This window comes from Octopus bimaculoides, chromosome 3 (assembly GCF_046866305.1).
Source record: "Octopus bimaculoides isolate indiv1 chromosome 3, ASM4686630v1, whole genome shotgun sequence".
Classification (NCBI taxonomy): domain Eukaryota; kingdom Metazoa; phylum Mollusca; class Cephalopoda; order Octopoda; family Octopodidae; genus Octopus; species Octopus bimaculoides.
Window position 1 is genome coordinate 153,258,774 of NC_142930.1, and position 18,266 is coordinate 153,277,039.

At 36.1% G+C, this 18,266-nt stretch overlaps 2 protein-coding genes across 3 annotated transcripts in view; one reads left to right on the forward strand and one right to left on the reverse strand.

Moving 5' to 3' along the window:
* On the reverse strand, nt 1-11,941 carry LOC106874381 (uncharacterized). The gene is made up of 6 exons (XM_014922092.3): nt 11,800-11,941; nt 7,119-7,217; nt 6,457-6,603; nt 5,437-5,603; nt 2,605-2,686; nt 1-433 (listed from the first exon to the last, which is right to left on the reverse strand). The coding sequence occupies exons 1-6, from the start codon at nt 11,899-11,901 to the stop codon at nt 356-358; spliced, it is 675 nt and encodes a 224-aa protein (XP_014777578.1). The 5' UTR covers nt 11,902-11,941; the 3' UTR covers nt 1-355.
* Nucleotides 11,886-18,266, forward strand: part of LOC106877815 (HSPB1-associated protein 1) — a 26,761-nt gene continuing 20,380 nt past the window's right edge. The window contains exons 1-2 of one of the 2 annotated variants that reach the window (XM_052966042.2): nt 11,886-12,006; nt 17,177-17,408. In XM_052966042.2, coding sequence (XP_052822002.1) covers nt 11,914-12,006; nt 17,177-17,408 — 325 coding nt within the window. In that variant the 5' untranslated portion in view covers nt 11,886-11,913. Of the gene's footprint in view, nt 12,007-13,624; nt 14,093-17,176; nt 17,409-18,266 lie in introns of those variants that run through there. The other variant, XM_052966041.2, reaches the window with a different exon arrangement.

An 18,266-nucleotide genomic window follows, 5' to 3' on the forward strand; every position in this document is an offset into this window, starting at 1 on the left:
TACATTTGATGAAATATTATTATTTTACTCCGATAAGAAGGAATGGAGAAACAAGCTTTACAAAGTTTGACACAGCATTTTCAGAGGATTATAAAACAATAAAATATATCTACCCAGTTATTTTTCTTTTTGAATGAATTTTAAAATTAAATTTTGTTAGTAAATTACCCTTTTGTTACATTTATACATAAATAAATACCTTTTCCATCTTTGATTATAAAAAAAGGAAAAATAAAGATATGAAATGCATATTTTACTGGAACCACAAGCTGCAGGGAAATTTCGATGTTTTCCATCAGCCTGTTATTTTGGCATAATTGTTAGCAAATGTCTGAAAATTTCTGTGTCTTGCAAGCTACATAGTTTGATCAGACAGATTCTTTAAGTTGCGACGGATCTTTAATGGAACAAGATCTAAAGGAGTCTTTTCTTCCTGAAAAAATGAGCAGAAATAAATAAATAAATATATACACATACATATACACACACACACACACATACATACATACACATAGATATATATTCTTTTACTTGTTTCAGTAATTTGATTGCAGCCATGCTGGAGCACCACTTTAAAGGGTTTTTTAGTCAAAGAAATCAACCCTAGAACTTATTATTTTCTAATCCTAGTACTTATTTTATCAGTTGTACCATCATCGGTTATCAAGTGATTGGGGGGGGGGACAAACATAGACACAAACGCATAAATATATACATATATATATAAGCTGTAAAAATCATGCCAAAACTAACTTTGCCTGTGCTAGTGCCACATAAAAATCACTGAGTCCACTCTGCAGAGTAGTTTGAGTTAGGAAGGGCATCCAGCCATAAAAACCCTGCCAAAATAGTTTTCCTACCTAGCTGGCTCCTGTCAAGTGTCCAACCCATGCATGCATGGAAGATGGACATTAAACGATGATTATACACACACACACATATATATATATATATATCATCATATATATATATATATGTATGACAGCCTTCTGTCAGTTTCCGTCTACAAAGTCTACTAACAAGGCTTTGGTCAGCCTGAGGCTATAGTAGACGACACTTGTTCAAGGTTCCACACGGTGGGACTGAACCCAGAACCATGTGGTTGGGAAGCAAGCTGCTTATTATAGAGCCACACCTATATATATATGTGTATATATATATATATATATATATATATATCACTACACTTTCAGAGTGGTTGGCATTAGAAAGGGCATCCAGGTGTAGAAACTCTGCCAGAATAGATTGGGGCTTGGTGCAGCCATCTGGTTCGCCAGTCCTTAGTCAAATCATCCAACCCATGCTAGTATGGAAAGTGGACGTTAAACGATGATGATGATGATACACACACACACACGACATGCATGCACAGAAATATAAACATTGCACAACAAAGATTAGAAGGAAAAAAAACAATGATGCCATTATTCATTTGTTTTAAACCTCCACTGCCACTTAACAACAGCTGGATGTCCTTCCTCTCACCAATCCCTTTAGTCACCTTTGACAAGTGGTGTACCTCTTCAAAAAAACAGGGATACATATGGTAACCATACAAGCATGGTAAAAGACAGTAAAACAATGATGTCAATACCACTGTTCTATATTACAAAGGTGAAGGAGCAGAGTGATAAAAATATTGGTTAGGATATCTTGTAGTGTTTGTTCCAACTCTCTGCGCGGTGTTCAAATCCTGCCATGGTCAACTTTGCCTTTTATTCTTTTGAGGTCAATGAAAAGGTACCAATCCAGGGTGATGGATTAGTAAAACTGTCATAGGATCAGATGAGATGTGGTATCTATTCTGGTTGTGTTCTGACAGTGATGCCTGTGATAGTGCTGGCGCCAGGCTATATTGGCTCAAATTGGTAGTCTTTCACTTAGATAAACATGGGTGGTATGGAGAGGAGACTTGCATGCTGCATGGACAACTGCTAGCCTTTCCTGTGCAAACATGTGCAGCTGCATGGCAAACACTGACTGATGGAGTCCCTAAAATATCACTAAATTATTATGCTACTCTAAGTCAAGGTGTTCTGTTTTTTATGGATTCTAGTTATTACCGTTTGTGATGGCATATTTTCTGGCATACAAACAGATGTAGCATATAGTGTAAACATTCAAACATCATCACAATCTTTTCAAATCCTGCTGCATTTCACATGGAATTTTTGGTTGTAAATTTAAGTCAACAAAACTTGACTTATATGCTAGAAAATATGGTAATAACATCCCAAGAATTAGGTGTTGAAAGTTAAAATCTGAGAGAGCACTCATGGATTTCGTTTTATTATACTGTTTGCTGTACAAAGCAGTAAGTAAAACCTTATATTAAAAAAATAGAACAAGATGTTAAATTTCATCTATTTCTCTGCAATAGTAATATAATTTACTGGCTACATCTGGTTCAGTGTTACTTATTGTATTATAAAGACAGACAGATTATATTATCATATTTTAAAGTTGTTACATCTCAATACTTTATATCAGTCTATAATTTCAGCAAAGCAAAATTTACATCATTACTATCAATCATTCAATACTTTGCATGTATTGCAAAAAAAAAAAAGAAAAAAGAAAAAAAAGAAGGAAAGAGTCATGTACTTTGTTTAAGATTGTCAATAGTGCTCCATTTCTGACAAGCATGTAAGCCACTTCAGCTCGTTCTTCTTCACATGCCAAATGACTGAAATATTTAATGAAAATCCATTGAAAATATTGACATTTTATGGAAAAAAAAATATGACTTTGAAGACATTAAATATACAATTGGTAGTTTTAAAAAAAAAATATCTATTGCTTTTCTTAACTGCATTTCCCATCCATTAATGGCTTTTAAATCTACAAATTGTTGAGCAGCAGTTTTGTGTCTGAGTTCTCAAACAAAATTACTTGACAATGAAACAAAGACAAGACCTATTTGGATATATTTATTGACTGAGACAAGAATTGTAGCTAGCTTACAGCATAAAATTCACAGTCTCAGTACATGAGTGTAATTATATTAGTATGCAATCAATAGTTCAGTACATGTAATTATTGTAGCTTTATTAATTGAAAATGTCTGTTTTGAAGTGAACAATTTAGATATCAATAAAATTAACAAGTTCAATCCCAGTTGGCAGCAGAGATTCAATGTTCACTTTTTATCTGAAGCCACAATTAAATTAAAATATACTGGCATTGATTTAATTAATTAGTACAAGTCTATTAAAAAATATAGGTGAAATAAAATTCAAAATCCTGAATTAACCGCCTTGCCACCAACCTGTCTTAGGTTAGTCCTGCTTCTATGATACACACTTTCTGTTTTAAAGCGATCTAAATTAAGACTTTCCCTCAAAATTTCATGCTAAGTTGTTAATAACAACAAAATTATTTTACTAAATTCTTCATTATTTTCAAAATTAATTGAAACAAAGGCACAGTTTATTTCAACAGAAATATGGAATCAGAAAGGTTAAATGTAATGACTGGGGTATGTAAGCATCAGGATGTGAATTATAAAAAAAATGTATATGACAGAGTAATCTCAAGACTATTATGCTAGATACATCAAAATAAATTCTTTAAAGCCCCAAAATTATTTCTTTGTAGTGACTCTACAAGAATAACAATTTTCACATTTGTGATAATGACTGAAATAAATTGACCCAGGTAAGAAAGCCTATCAAGATGTTTTATGGTATCAAGTTTGGTGTCTCATAGTTCTGAAACCAAATGTTGCTGGTATTCATTTTATCCACTCTTCTGGATTTTAAGGAGTATTTGGCCTACGATTGTAAAGTCATGAGTATGATTCCCTGTGGTGCACTGTGTTCTTGAGCAAGGTACTCTACTTCACCTTGCTGCAGTCCACTCAGCTGGCCAAAATGAGTTGTAGCTGTAATTCAAAGTGGCCAGCCTTGTCATATTCCGTGTGAGGCTGAATCTCCCTGAGAACTATGTCAATGGTATGCATGTCTGTGGAGTACTCAGCCACTTGCGAGTTAATTTTATCCTTGTGTGATAATGAAAAGTGAAAGTGGCATCTAATATTTGCTGTAGTTATTTGTCTTTGATTTAACAATGTGTTTATGTATCGTCTCTCTTGCACACCACTACTGAAGAAGCATCAGTAGTGGTGTGCAAGAGAGACGATTGCGCTGGTTTGGACATGTGGTGAGAATGAATGAGGATAGCTGCGTGAAAAAGTGCCACTCCCTGACAGTTGAGGGAACCCGTGGAAGAGGTAGGCCCAGGAAGACCTAGGCTGAGGTGGTGAGGCAAGACCTTCGAACATTGGGCCTCACCGAGGCGATGACTACTGACCGAGACCTTTGGAAATGTGCTGTGCGTGAGAAGACCCGGCAAGCCAAGTGAGATCGTTGCCAGGGCCCCTGGACTGGCTCTTGTGCGGGTGGCACATAAGATGTACCATCTTGAGCATGACCGTTGCCAGTACCGCCTGACTGGCCTTGTAGGGTTTTTGAGCGAGATCGTTGCCAGTGCCCCTGGACTGGTTCTTGTGCGGGTGGCACATAAAAGACACCATTTCGAGCGTGGACGTTTTCGTGCGGGTGACACGTAAAAGCACCCACTACACTCTCTGAGTGGTTGGCGTTAGGAAGGGCATCCAGCTGTAGAAACTCTGCCAAATTAGATTGGAGCCTGGTGTTGCCATCCGGTTTCACCAGTCCTCAGTCAAATTGTCCAACCCATGCTAGCATGGAAAGCGGACGTTAAACGATGATGATGATGATGATGTATCTACTGTCTATCTCACTTCTTCTGTGTCCCTCCTCTCTCCCGCTTTTAATTTAACAATGTGTGTATGTATCTATGTATCTAATTTTCTTGCGATGCATGTATCAGTCTACTCTGAAAATACTGATAAACATTTAAAAACACAAAACGAATGCTGTCACCATTCACTGTCTCTCTGTCCTCTTCTCTCCCACTTTACCAATCACTTCTTTTAAAGTAAGTGTGACACACACCAAAGGTGCATACGTACAAAAACAAAAAGTTGGCATATTAATATTATTGATAATGGAGAATTTAGTAAAATAACTTTGTCATTATTAAGGTGGTGTTTAAAAGAATTGTTAGTACGTGGGTGAAATGCTTAGCGGTATTTCATGTCTTCACATTCTGCCTAGGTCAACTTTGCCTTTCATCTTTTCGGGGTCAATAAGTTAAGTACCAGGGTTGATGTAATCTACTTAACCCCTCTCCTGATATTGCTGGATTTGGACCAAAATTTGAAGTTATTCTTAAGGTGATGTTTGGAACAGAAATTAACATGAAATTTTGATGGGAAGTTTTAATTTAGATCAATTAATCATAGCAAGAACTTTGTATCATAGAACCAAAGGCAGATTCGTATCAAAAGGGTTAATGAAATGTTGAAATGAATTAATGGAGCTCTGCATCATAAAGTCGATGTAAACTTACAGTGGTGTGTTGCCTTCACGATCTGCATAGTTCACATTAGCTTTGTGCTGTAGAAGTAAAGTAACAATATTTGTGTGGCCTTTTGAAGCTGCTCGGTGTAGTGGAGTGCTGCCCATCCAATCTGCTATATTGGGTGCAGCTTTGTTGTTCAACAAGCATTCAGCTATCTGTTAAAAAAAAAACAAACCAAAATAATATTTAAGCGGACTGTCTATCTGGAATTACCTTCAGGTTATATAATAAATGAATATGATAAAGGCAACAAATAATACGTTGCAACACTTTCCAGTATTTTTCTGTCATCAGATGTCATCTAAATCTAATACCATTCAGAAGAGATTTGCATCCTCTATGAACAGACACTTCAAAAATATCTTATCATAGCAGCAACTGGAATCAAGTAATATTCTGCAATCTACAGGTTACACACACATCAAAAAAGCATACCCATAATACATTGTATCCACTCATAAATAAAACAGATCTTCAATGGTATTGAGGATGAGTGTTCAGCTATTTGGCTCAACTGAATTAATTCATAACATCCTGCTGAAAGTGTACGAAGTCAAAAGCCCAATTCTGTAAGGATTCCAATAAAAAACAGAAATGAATGATAGAAACGGGATAAGAGTTTTTTCCCCTTATATTAGAAAGTTCCACATTTCCTTCTTATAAACAAGGTTAGTACATTTCTTGTGATATCACATGTTGCATGCAATTCTGTACAGTACTCTATTGTACAGGAAATGAAAGGTTAATGTGTTGGTGGCTAAGTATTCCATTGAAACGTTTACTATTAACATACTCTTCAAGCTGAACCAGTTGGATGCTCTTCAAATGAACTCTACTTGTAATTTTTAAAATTCAGCATTGTCACTCACTGTCTCCCCAATTTAATTCCCAGGGTTGAGACTGACCTGAAAGTATGGCAAAAAGATGCATGCTTAAGACAATGCAGAGTAGGATTAAACATGGGACCTTGCGACTGTGAAACAAACATTGTGAGCATCAATATATTACCTCATATCTGTTTTTAGAGACTGCATAGTGTAAAGAACATTGGCCATTGTTGTTGACAGCATTGATGTCAGCCCTACGGTGAATAAGGCTGTTGACAATCTTTGGACGACCAGCAGACACTGCTATCATGAGAGGTGTCCATCCTGACTGGAAATAGATGGAAACAAAATACAGGTTTTTTATAATATATATGAATCTGACATGCGTGCGTGTGTTTGAGTATATGTGGAGAAAATGTGAGTACTGAGTCACTGATGAAGCATTAATACATGCTAAAACATTTGCAGCAAATGGGGAGATGAAACAGCTGGAAAGAAATGAAGCAAGCAGACTTCTCTGGATGCTAAAATACATGAATGATGAAGTACAACGAGATGTGAAAAAAAACGAGCATAATAAGAATCAGATATAGTGTGCAACAGAGAATTCTCATGCATGGGAAACTGTCGATCATCCTCAGGTCTGTGCATACATGTGCAGAGGCACAGTTCATTTGACCAATGGAAGCTCTAAAATTCTATTGAATTTCAGGTTCCTCTGTGACCCAAAACACCTGCTATCTTTTTTCAGCTATCTAATTATTTCATAAGCAATGATGATACTCCATTCCTCCACCCCCTCCCTCTTGCTCTCTGTAAAATACGAAACAAAAGTTGTATTACCTCGTCTTTAAAATCAACTGGTGTGCCAAGATCTAGAAGATAATCTGCTATTTCGGAGTGTCCTTGTGAAACTGCCCAGTGTAATGGAAGTCGGCCACTCTGTAATGAAAAGGAAATCAAAGCTGCAATATTATGATGAGAGAGAGAGAATGAACATGAGCAACATCACATACACAATGGTAGAAGAAAAATTGTGCAGTTACATTCAGAAGCAAAGGACAATCCCAGTTGGAAAATGATACGTCACTTCATTCAGTTGTCCCCCTTTACAGAGAAAAGAAAGAAAACTGAAGTCATGAAAAAAACAAACAATCTTGCTGAGTCAGTCAAACTTGAACATTTTTACATTCATTATTTGACTCATAACATGAATGTATCTGCATAATACTTTTAAGCCCCAACTCTACCTGAACTTTGACGATGGATTTTTATTATTTGATCAACTGAATTACTCATTCATTATATTATAGTGTAAGTGGCTGAATATTCCCCAGATACTTGTATCATTAATGTAATTCCCAAACAGAATTAGCATGACACAGTGTTGCAAGGTTGGCTCTTTGAGTTATAGGGGCAGTCCACCACTGTCACATCCTTCCATCACTCCCTAGACATAGCTGTACAACAAAACTAAACCTACATCAGCTACCCATAACAAACAGGCTTAAAATAACGCCTAAGAACTCCACCACCTCCCTTCTTGTCAACAACACTAATGAGTGATGATTAATTGTATTTGATGTGAAAGTAAACATCATGCTCAATAAAACACACATACACACACAAAAGACAAAAATACAACACTTCTAGAACATTCACAGCACAAATTAGAAGACATAATAAAAATCAAAAAAATCAAAAGGCACATGCTCACAGAGCACATTCATCTATCACATTCAGTCAACACAATCAAACAAAACAATCTGGTTTACAAAAATAACACATTAAATCCATCATGAATTCTTTCTGCATCCTAAAACTACAGAAAACACAAAACAGCATATACCTCAACATTACGATGAAAAATAAAAAGAAGTACTCAACATGAAAGACTATCTGGATATGTGAGCAATACAATTTGTTTCTGCAACAAGTTCTAAGCAGGACTATTCCTGTACAATCACTTCATCACCACTCCTATAACTACATCAAATATGAAAATCACAGATACAAAAATAGCAACATTAATAATATAACCCTTTTGTTACTATATTTCTATTGAAATACACTGCCTTTGTTTCAATTAATTTCAAATATAATAAAGAATTTTGTAAAATAACTTTGTCATTATTAAGCAGGTATTTAGAACTTTAACCCTTTTGATACTAAGCCGGCTGAAACTGCCTCTAGCTCTGTAGTGCAAATGTCTTGTTTTCAATAGTTCTGAATTAAAATCTTCCACCAAACCTTAGACACAATTTATGTTCCTAACATTAGCTTAATGATAACTAAGTTATTTTACTAAATTCTTTGTTATGTTTAAAATTAATTGAAAGAAATACAGAACATCTCAAAGTAAATACAGTAACAAGAGTGTTAATTAAAACAGAAAGTTGGTATCATACAACTTGAAATGGTCTTATCAGGCAGATTGGTATCAAAAGGGTTAATCTCAGGCACTGAACTGAGATACACACTACCAACGATAAGTGTAGAGGAACAACAGTTGTTACACTTCAAGTGAGCCTACTTTGCCTGTCTCTGCTGTAGACACCACCAGACTGTATGGAACATTGAGGAAAACAAGTGAACATACCCAAATTTTGCACACATTACGTTGGAGTACACAATATTGTTCCTCCGCAAAGAACATGATGTGTGTATCTGAAGCACTTGATCTATGACTTATACATAGTTGCTGAACTGACTGACCTATGGCTATACAACAACAACAACAACAAAATGTTATTCTGGCTGAAACCATTATTTCCTCATAAACAGCCGATAAGAAGGCTTATGGTTACATTTCTTTTTATAAAATTATTCCCAATTACTTATCCACCTGATAAGAAGGTTTAGAAGATTACACTTCCAATTAACAAATTAATACAGATTATTTAGTTTAATAATTGGGTTGCAATAGCAGTGGCTCAGATCATGATTAACTGACTAAAACCACCTTATCTTCTCCAGCCTCATCATGTCAAAATAGTTCAATCAAAACCTTACAAATGGTAGGTTTTAATTGATTAGCCCTTTTACTGTGGAAATCAGATATATCGACTCAAAATCTCATTATGCTTAGCTATGGAAAGCAGTTTTATACACCAAACTATCTTTTGTTGAGATGTGTCATATTTGAAACTATATCTTTTTTTGAGATACGTGAAGATTATTGAGGCAAGGTAACTTGCAGTAAATATTAATTCTAGTTTGTGATAGATATCATCATTACTGAAATCATCATCGTTTAACATCCGCTTTCCATGCTAGCATTGGTAGGACGATTTGACTGAGGACTGGTGGACCAGGTGGCTACACCAGGCTCCAATCTGATCTGGCAGAGTTTCTACAGCTGGATGCCCTTCCTAACACCAACCTCTCCAAGAGTGTAGTGAGTGCTTTTACGTGCCACCGGCACGAGGGCCAGTCAGGAGGTACTGGCAACAGCCACGCTTGAAATGGTGCATTTTAGGTGCCACCTGCACAGGAGCCAGTCCAGCGGCACTGGCAACGATCTCGCCCGAATGTCTTTTCACATACCACTGGCACCATGAAATTTAGGTTTGCAGTAAAAAGGCTAATACCTACAGTTCCCAACATTACAGGTGGTAAGAATAATATGGATAATGTACAAAAAAAAAAAAAAAAATATGGAAAATGTACAAAAACCTATGTAGTGGCTAGAGTTGTGCTTGTGAATTTGAATTCCACTGGAATTTTCAAACAAAAGCTGATTCAATTCAGTTTTATTTTCGTTAGCAGAAGAAGCAGTACTCATAATCTTTAATAGCATCTGAGCGACTGATGGAAGGGAGAGAGATGGGTGTTTTTAAACAGATGTGGCTGGAATGCATGCAATGGAGATGTTGCTAAGGTATCCAAGGTGTTAGGTAATAGTGTTAAACTGGACAACGGATTCATTCACTATTACATTTTCTCTGAAAACAAAGGACTTATAATAAAAGAGAAGTGGATCTCTGTCAGTCTGTCTGTCACAGCATCTATCAGAGTAAGGGAAAGAGGGGGAGGAATCAAAATATATGTTACAATGTATTTTTAGAAAAAGAGGAGAAAAAGTTGTTGAGAAAAAATAGTGAGTGAGAGAGAGAGAGAGAGAGAGAGAGAGAGAAAGATAGAGAGATAGGTAGTGTCATCACCATTGTAACTAGCAAGTTTTGATTAAAAATGCAGGAATTTTAAGTGCAAGTTGTCAAAACAACACAGCTTCAAAATGAAAAAAGGCCGTCATTATATAACGATGGTTATTTTTTTGGTTGTGTGTTTTATGTCTTTCAACATAGAGACAACACAACACAGCTTAAAAAAAAAAAAACTTCCACTATATAACACTATACTTATTTTTTTGATTGTGTGTGTGTGTGTTTCAACATAGTTCAACATAAAGACAATGCAACATATACTTTAAAAAGACTCACAACAATATCATGTTGTTATTGAGAGCGAGAGAGAGAGAGAGACTGTTGTCACCATAGTAACTAACGAGACTTTCACTATATAAGTCTACTGTTAAAAAAAAAGGTACGTACATGATTAACAAATATTTTCACCGACAACGTAGAGACGGATAAAGACCTAGTTGTTTATTATTATTATTTAATCAGTAGAATGCGTCGGGTTAGCAGAATCGTTTGCCCGCCTGACAAATACTTAGTGACATTTCGTCTATCTTTCCGTTCTGATTTCAAATTCCACCGAAGCTGACTTTACCGTTCATCCTTTCGTGATCAATGAAATAAGTACCAGCCGAGCACTGGGGTCGATGTAATCAGGCTTTATGACTATAGTTGAAAGGATAGACATTCAATAGGTAGTAGATAACCGTATTGCTTCTTTATCATACTTAATACAATGTCTAGCGGTTCAAATCTGCTAGAGACGATTTTATTTTTTACATCCTATCTCAAAAAATAGTCTAGTAGTTAGCAATGCCATGGAGAATGATAGCTAATGTAAAACACGAAAAAAAAAAAAGCACATTTATTAGCAATTATTTCAGAGTCAGATTTTCAGGTATGTATAGGATATAGGATGAGAAAATCTGTATAATGTAGAGAGACGTGAGTGCCGCTGTTTCGAATATACCCACTTCTTCAAGAGAGAAAATTAAAATGCTTCGAATAAAAGGATAATGTAAAAACTAAAACTTGTCTGCTGAGACATATTATTTACAAGAACAGCTGTAGAATATTAATGTACTATTATACCTCTATTGTTCAAACTCATAAAGTCGAAGCACATATAGTTTGGTGAGGTCGTTGTTCTAAGTTCAACTCGTGTGGGGATAGACTTTAATTTTTTAACCGCAGCAATGAAAATAAGCACAAGTAATATGTGGCTGTTGTATCAATGATTGCTCATAAAGCTGGCTTTGTTGTTTTAGGCATAACATTAGGAAACGCTTACTCATGCTATACTATGACACATCGTAACAATGTAGTTGCTTATAAATTCCTACAACCAGCGAAATAATACCTTGAAAACATCGCCGAGTACTTACCTCGTCCACCTTCAACAATAAATCTTTATTTTCTTCAAGTATTTTCTTCAATTCAGTGAAATTTCCATTCATAACAAATTCTCGAAAGCTGTCGCCGGCCATGCTTGTTTATCGATGATGTCACTACCGTCAACACCGGAAGTGACCTCTACTTATTTGTTTACATCTTTTAAGAGGGAAGAACTCAATTCCACATCTGCAAAAACAGTAAATAATTTTACAAAACCTAAATATTTCCACACTTCTTGTATGTATACCGATGCTATTTGTTGTACTGGATTCCTTTGTTTGGTGGTTTTAATTGTTTATCCGAAATATTGCTGTTCTTCAACAATTTTATGTATAAAATTTTTGCCCAGATTAACTATGGTTAAAGAGATGTACGGTCAGAGATATTCCACCCGTGACCAACCCGTCCTTTTAGGGGTATATAAGACAACATTATTTAGTGTGTCCTCTTCTTTTTTACCAAAACAGTAGGGTGTTATTTGAGAGATGTGGTAGCAACTTCTAGTGGTCAAACAATCACGCAGAGGTTGATTACCTTGCATTTATATATTAAGGAAATATGAGAGACTGAGACATTCATTCTGTTCGTAAAAATATCGACTTAAGTGAAGTTGCTGAAACTATTGCAGCTAAATATTTCTGCCTACGTTATCAAATCTAAAGTTTATTTATTCACATCATTTTGAATTAATCCTGCATTATCTCGTAGCTTCGAGATTCCATTGATGTGATTATCTATTTTTGGAATAACATTGTAGGGGAGATGTGAGAAACCAGTTCTCGCTAGTTTGAACTTATCGATGATTTCGATCTAGTTTGAATTCTTTGCAATCAAATTTGAATTTTTTGCAAACAACTGAATACTTGTCAGTGATTGGTTGAAATTATCGAAATAAGACAATTTTTTACATGAAATAAATTGGAATACAAAAATATTTTTCTGTTCTATAACACAAAATAGATAAGTATACGAAGTTTGAAAGTCTTTCGGTACCAAAAACACTACGTAAAACATTAATGAAAACTGTGGCTCCCGTTTTAAAATAGATCCGAAAATAGATAAGTATACGAAGTTTGAAAGTCTTTCGGTACCAAAAACACTACGTAAAACATTAATGAAAACTGTGGCCCCCGTTTTAAAATAGATCCGAATTTTTTGCAAATTGAATCAAATTTGAATTTTTCAAAGGGACTTTGTTAGACAAGCTAAAACGCAGAAAACGGTCAACAGGCATGCGCTGAAGTGTTTGCAAACGGTAGAAAGTAGGAGTTTTCATCCTCGAAAGAATATTCGATGACCACAAATCGATTCGAAGCTAGTTTCTCGAAATTGGTGCTCAAGCCTTGAGAAAAAAAAAAAAAAAGAAAGAAAAATCAAACTACATCAGCCGTAAGGGAATACATGTCTATCTTATCTAACTCGTCCAGTAGAGCCCACTGTTACTCGAACTTCGATCTAACCCTGAGTTTGGGACAACAAACTCGAGTTGGATAAACTCGAATAGTACGCTCTTTGCTCATTCTAACCGTTTTATGAAGTCAATTTTTTTTGTTAAAAAATTGTTCAATTTGCAGCTCCTCAAAGTGAACAGACTGGTTCTTTTAAGGTCATTCTTGGATAAAGTTCAAATAGCATAGTTCTCGAATGAAAACTCTGCAGCTATCAAGAACTTATGAGCATTACTTTTGCATAATACTATTACTAAGAGCAATTCACCATACGTAGGCATAAAGAAAAAAATGAGCTCATACTAATCCTGATATAACGACCTGCCTGAATGCGTCCACGTGGGAATGGTGAAATGACAACGCGTGTATGTTTATCAGCCCGTTCATTATAAAATTTGTATTCAAAGCTGATGGTCCTGATTGTCCAATTACATTTAACTTTTCTGCTCATTGCATACATACGCTCTCAATTTTCGTCATGAACCGAAAGATTTATACCCAGATTTCCGACGACAAACGAAGAAGAATTTGCGAAAAATCACGCTCCGGAATGGGTGTAAAGGATATCGCACGACATTTTTCCCTTAAATACACCACTGTTTGGAACATAATCAAACGTTTCAACGAGACTGGTTCTTCTGCTGCCAGAAAAAGAGGCGGAGACAAGAGATCTATTCTCACACATGAACAGAAAGAGATCATCTTGTCATGGGTAGATGCTAATTGCTTACTACGTCTGCAAGACATCAAATCCCGTGTTCAAGAGGAGCTCGGAGTCAAAGTCAGCATCAGCTGTGTTGACAGGGTACTGAAAGAATTCCACTACACATTGAAGGTATGCCCTTTCATTCCTTTATCGTTTTATTCTTTGAGAGAGGTGGGAACGTATTCATTGAAATAAGAATTTAAACAATAGAAAATGACATATGCAGAGGTTTGCCACATTTCATGTATACAACCGCAGTCGGTTTTCATTCACTATGGCCAGTTAGAAAATTATAATTTCACTTAGTTTTTGCACTTACATGTCTGTTTTTCATTTAAGGCTCTCGTTACAGTTCCTATGAAGAGAAACAATGAACGGGCTTTGAACCTGCGAATGGAATATGCTCAATTGTTTTGCCAACGATCAGAGGATTTATACGACCGAAACTTTGTGTTCCTCGACGAAGTGGAGTTTGCAGTGGTGACGTGTCCTAGAAAGGGGCGAGCCCAGTTCGGAAACTCCCTATATATCTCTGTTCCGGCTGCACGCAGCCGAAATATCTCGGTTGTTGCAGCCATGAATCGATATGGGATGATTTTTCATCAAGTTTTTGAAACGGACATAAACGGAGAAAGGTTCAAAGAATGTTTGATCGAGATTCACCAACGGTGCACCCACAACGAAACCAACAATCCTGTCTTCATCCTTGATAACGCCAGGATCCACCATTATCATGGACTGGCAGATACTATTAAGGAACTTGGCATTACCATGTTCTTTCTGCCTCCATATTCGCCTTTCCTAAACCCAATTGAGAACATTTTCTCCGTTTGGAAACACTCGGTTATCCAAGGCGAGGCAAAGAACGAGCCGGAGCTTTACCAATTGATATCTGAAAAGTTTGATGAAATAACTCCTGAACACTACGATAGCTTCTACCAAAAGATGCTCCGTTGCGTCGACCTGTCTGAACAAGCGGAGATCATTCTTTCTCTATTTTTTGCGTATGCTTGAACTGTTCATTCAAAATAATTTATACATTTTCACAAACTGCAACTTTTTTTCGAGAAATATCAGTTGGGAAAATTTAAAAAGCCTTATCTCAGGATAGCTAATAAACCTTGTTTGATTTAAATCAACAATTGCTGATCATAAGGGTAATTTCACCCCTCCCCCTCCCCCCAAAATTGCATAAAATTGCTTTAAAGCGCGGGTTTATGCTACATCCTTCCTCCCCCTGTGGTATGTCTTAACTAGACTGTCTGTTGTACATGGCATGCACGTGTCTTGGATAACACGTGGACACATTCAGGCAGGTCTTGATATCAGGATTAGTATGAGCTCATTTTTTTCCTTTATGCCTACGTATGGTGAATTGCTGTTAGTAATAGTATTATGCAAAAGTAATGCTCATAAGTTCTTGATAGCTGCAGAGTTTTCCTTCAAGAACTATGCTATTTGGGCTTTCTATTCGAACTTTACCCAAAAGTGACATTAAAAGAACCAGCCCTTTCGCTTTGAGGAGCTACAAATTGAACAGTTTTTTAACAAAAAAAAGTGACTTCATAAAACAGTTATAAAGATTAAAGAGCTTACTATTCGAGTTTATCCAACTCGAGTTTGTTGTCCCACGCTCAGGGTTAGATCGAAGTTCGAGTAACAGTGGGCTCCATTGGACGAGTTAAATAAGACAGACATGTATTCCCTTATGGCTGACGTAGTTTGACTCTTTTTTTTTTTTTTTTTTTTTTTTTCAAGGCTTGAGCACCAATTTCGGGGAAGTAGCTTCGAATTGATTTGTGGTCATCGAATATTCTTTCGGGGATGGAGACTCCTACTTTCTACCGTTTTCTGCGTTTTAGCTTGTCTTACAAAGTTCCTTTGAAAAATTCAAATTTGATTGCAAAGAATCCAAACTAGATCGAAAATATCTATAAAAGAGGTAGAATATTTATGGTCAGTTTAACTGCTGAACCACTTTACAGAGTGTACTGGGTGCTTTTTACATGGTACCAGCACAGATGCTTTATATATGGCATCGACACAGGTGCTGTTTACGTGACACTGGTAGAGGTGCCTTTTACATGGCATTGGTACAGGTCTTTTATGTGCAACCAGCACCGACAGGGTTACCAAGTAATTCGCAAGACAAAGCCCTCTTCAGCTTGGAGCATTAACCAAGGTGGTTTCGGATATCAGTTCTGCAATGGTGTGCAAGTCTTATTGAGTATAGCAAGGCGCCAGATATCTTTGTCCTTTGTCATCTGTTTTGTAAGGCTCAGTGCCTTGAAATAGGCCTTCAGTACTTCATCCCGTGTCTTCCTGGATCTTGCTCTTCCACAAGTTCCATCCACTTTAAGTGATCCATATTATCAAATGCATAGAGTTTATGGTGAAATAAAATAAAATTGAAGACTTCATGTAAACTATGTTGCGACAGTGTATGAAAAGACACTGTTAGTCTCTGGTACTCCATTCATTTAGGAAAATGAGAACATTTATGCTTAAAATATTGCACTTGGAGTAACATTAATATTTTAGCAAGTGAATGGGTCTCACTGATTTTTTCATTTTAATATAAAACATTGATTCATTTAAGGCCACTGCAAAAATGAGATTTATTGTTTGAGAACCAAAAATAGATAAAGAGAACAGAATTTCTGTAATGTCAACAGGTATGAGACAAACTTAGCTGCTGGACTGTATTTTACTAACAGAAAATCTGTTTCTGCTTTTAGCTATAATGATATATGAAATCCCACTGAGATAAGGAGTCAACTTTGTCTTTTATCTGTATATAAAATTAAACACAAAGTAAATCTCTGCCTGTAATTAATTGTGAAGGCACATGGCCTAGTGTTGTACTTACAATTGCATGATTGTGGTTTCAATTTCTTAACCAGGTGGTGTGTTGAGTTCTTGAGCAAAACACTTTATCTTGCATTGTTCCAGTCTTCTCAGTCGTAAATGAGTAACCCTGAATCCCATTCAGTGGGAATCTTGTGATCCTGGTCACTTATATGCCAAGGGAACTGAATAATCTGCCATATGAGTCCTAAGACTCAAGGCAGTAATATCCAGAGGACTCACTTCTTTTTATATTTTTTATTCAAACACTATTATATTCTAAAATCAAGTCAAGTGACTATGTTGCGCCCATATTGTATCAAAAAGATTGATTTAAAAACCAATGATGTTCTTATTTTTCTCTAGAGTATTGAACGAATTATGGATGGAAATGTCTGTCTAAATAGGATTGCAGAGAGTAGAAAGGATATTCTGACAACATCACATCTTGTGGAATCTTCTACATTAAATAGACCATTAGTGTTCTGTAACATGATTTCACACTGGCCAGCCTCATCATGGAAACCACGTCATCTGGCTAAATTATTGAATGGGAAGTCAGTCACGTGTAGACTGGGTTGTCTTCCTTGTTTTCAAGGTAAGTACTGCAAAGGATATCAGCTTCCTCACCTACCTCAATGTTTACTAAATAACTTACTTGTCATTGACTAAGCCAGACAGGTAATCACACTTTAAACCCCTTTGATACCAACCTACCTGAGACTGCCTCTGATTCTTCCTGTTTTAAAGAGATACGAATTAGAATCTTCTATCAAAGTTTCTTGTTAATCTCTATTCCAAATAAAGGTGGTGTCTGGCAGAATCATTATTGCACCAGAAAAATTGCTTTGTAGCATTTCTTCTGACTTTACCTTTAGAGTTCATATGCTGCAGGGGTTGACTTTGCCTTTCATCCTTTTGGAGTTGATAAAATAAGTACCAATTGAACACTGGTATTGATGTAATTGATACCCTCCCCTGAAATTGCTGGCCTTGTGCCAGAATTTGAAATCAATTTATGTTCCAAATACCAGCTTAATAATTAAAATTATTTTACTAAACTCTATTATTTTCAAATTTAATTGCCACAATGGTAACAAAAGGGATAAAAACACCAAGTGAGAGACTCTTGCCAGATACTTAACTTGCTAGAAATAGCAACCAAAACTCCTTTAACTCATACTCTACCATCTTCTGTAAAGAAGGCTACATTGGATAATATAACTCCCAATATACAAAAAATAGGATCATTGTGACTGGAATGCCTTTCATCATAAACTTAGATCTCAACTGTGCTAACCTTAGACTAAACAACAGTAACCAATTATATCTCACATCACATCATTTAAAAAATATAAATTCTAGGTAACATCAAATATCTTGGGTATGATATCTCAATAGCATTCAATGAACATAACTGATTAAATGGAGAATATAATTAAACAGACTTGCAATC

What these genes read in the sequence shown, in the direction of transcription:
- LOC106874381 (XM_014922092.3), bottom strand. Translation starts at nt 11,901, where the DNA reads ATGGCCGGCGACAGCTTTCGAGAATTTGTTATGAATGGAAATTTCACT. An exon ending in TCTCTAAAAACAGATATGAG is followed by an intron (nt 5,604 to 6,456) that starts GTAATATATTGA and finishes TTTTTTTAACAG; the next exon opens with ATAGCTGAATGCTTGTTGAA. An exon ending in TATTGACAATCTTAAACAAA is followed by an intron (nt 434 to 2,604) that starts GTACATGACTCT and finishes TCATTTTTTCAG; the next exon opens with GAAGAAAAGACTCCTTTAGA.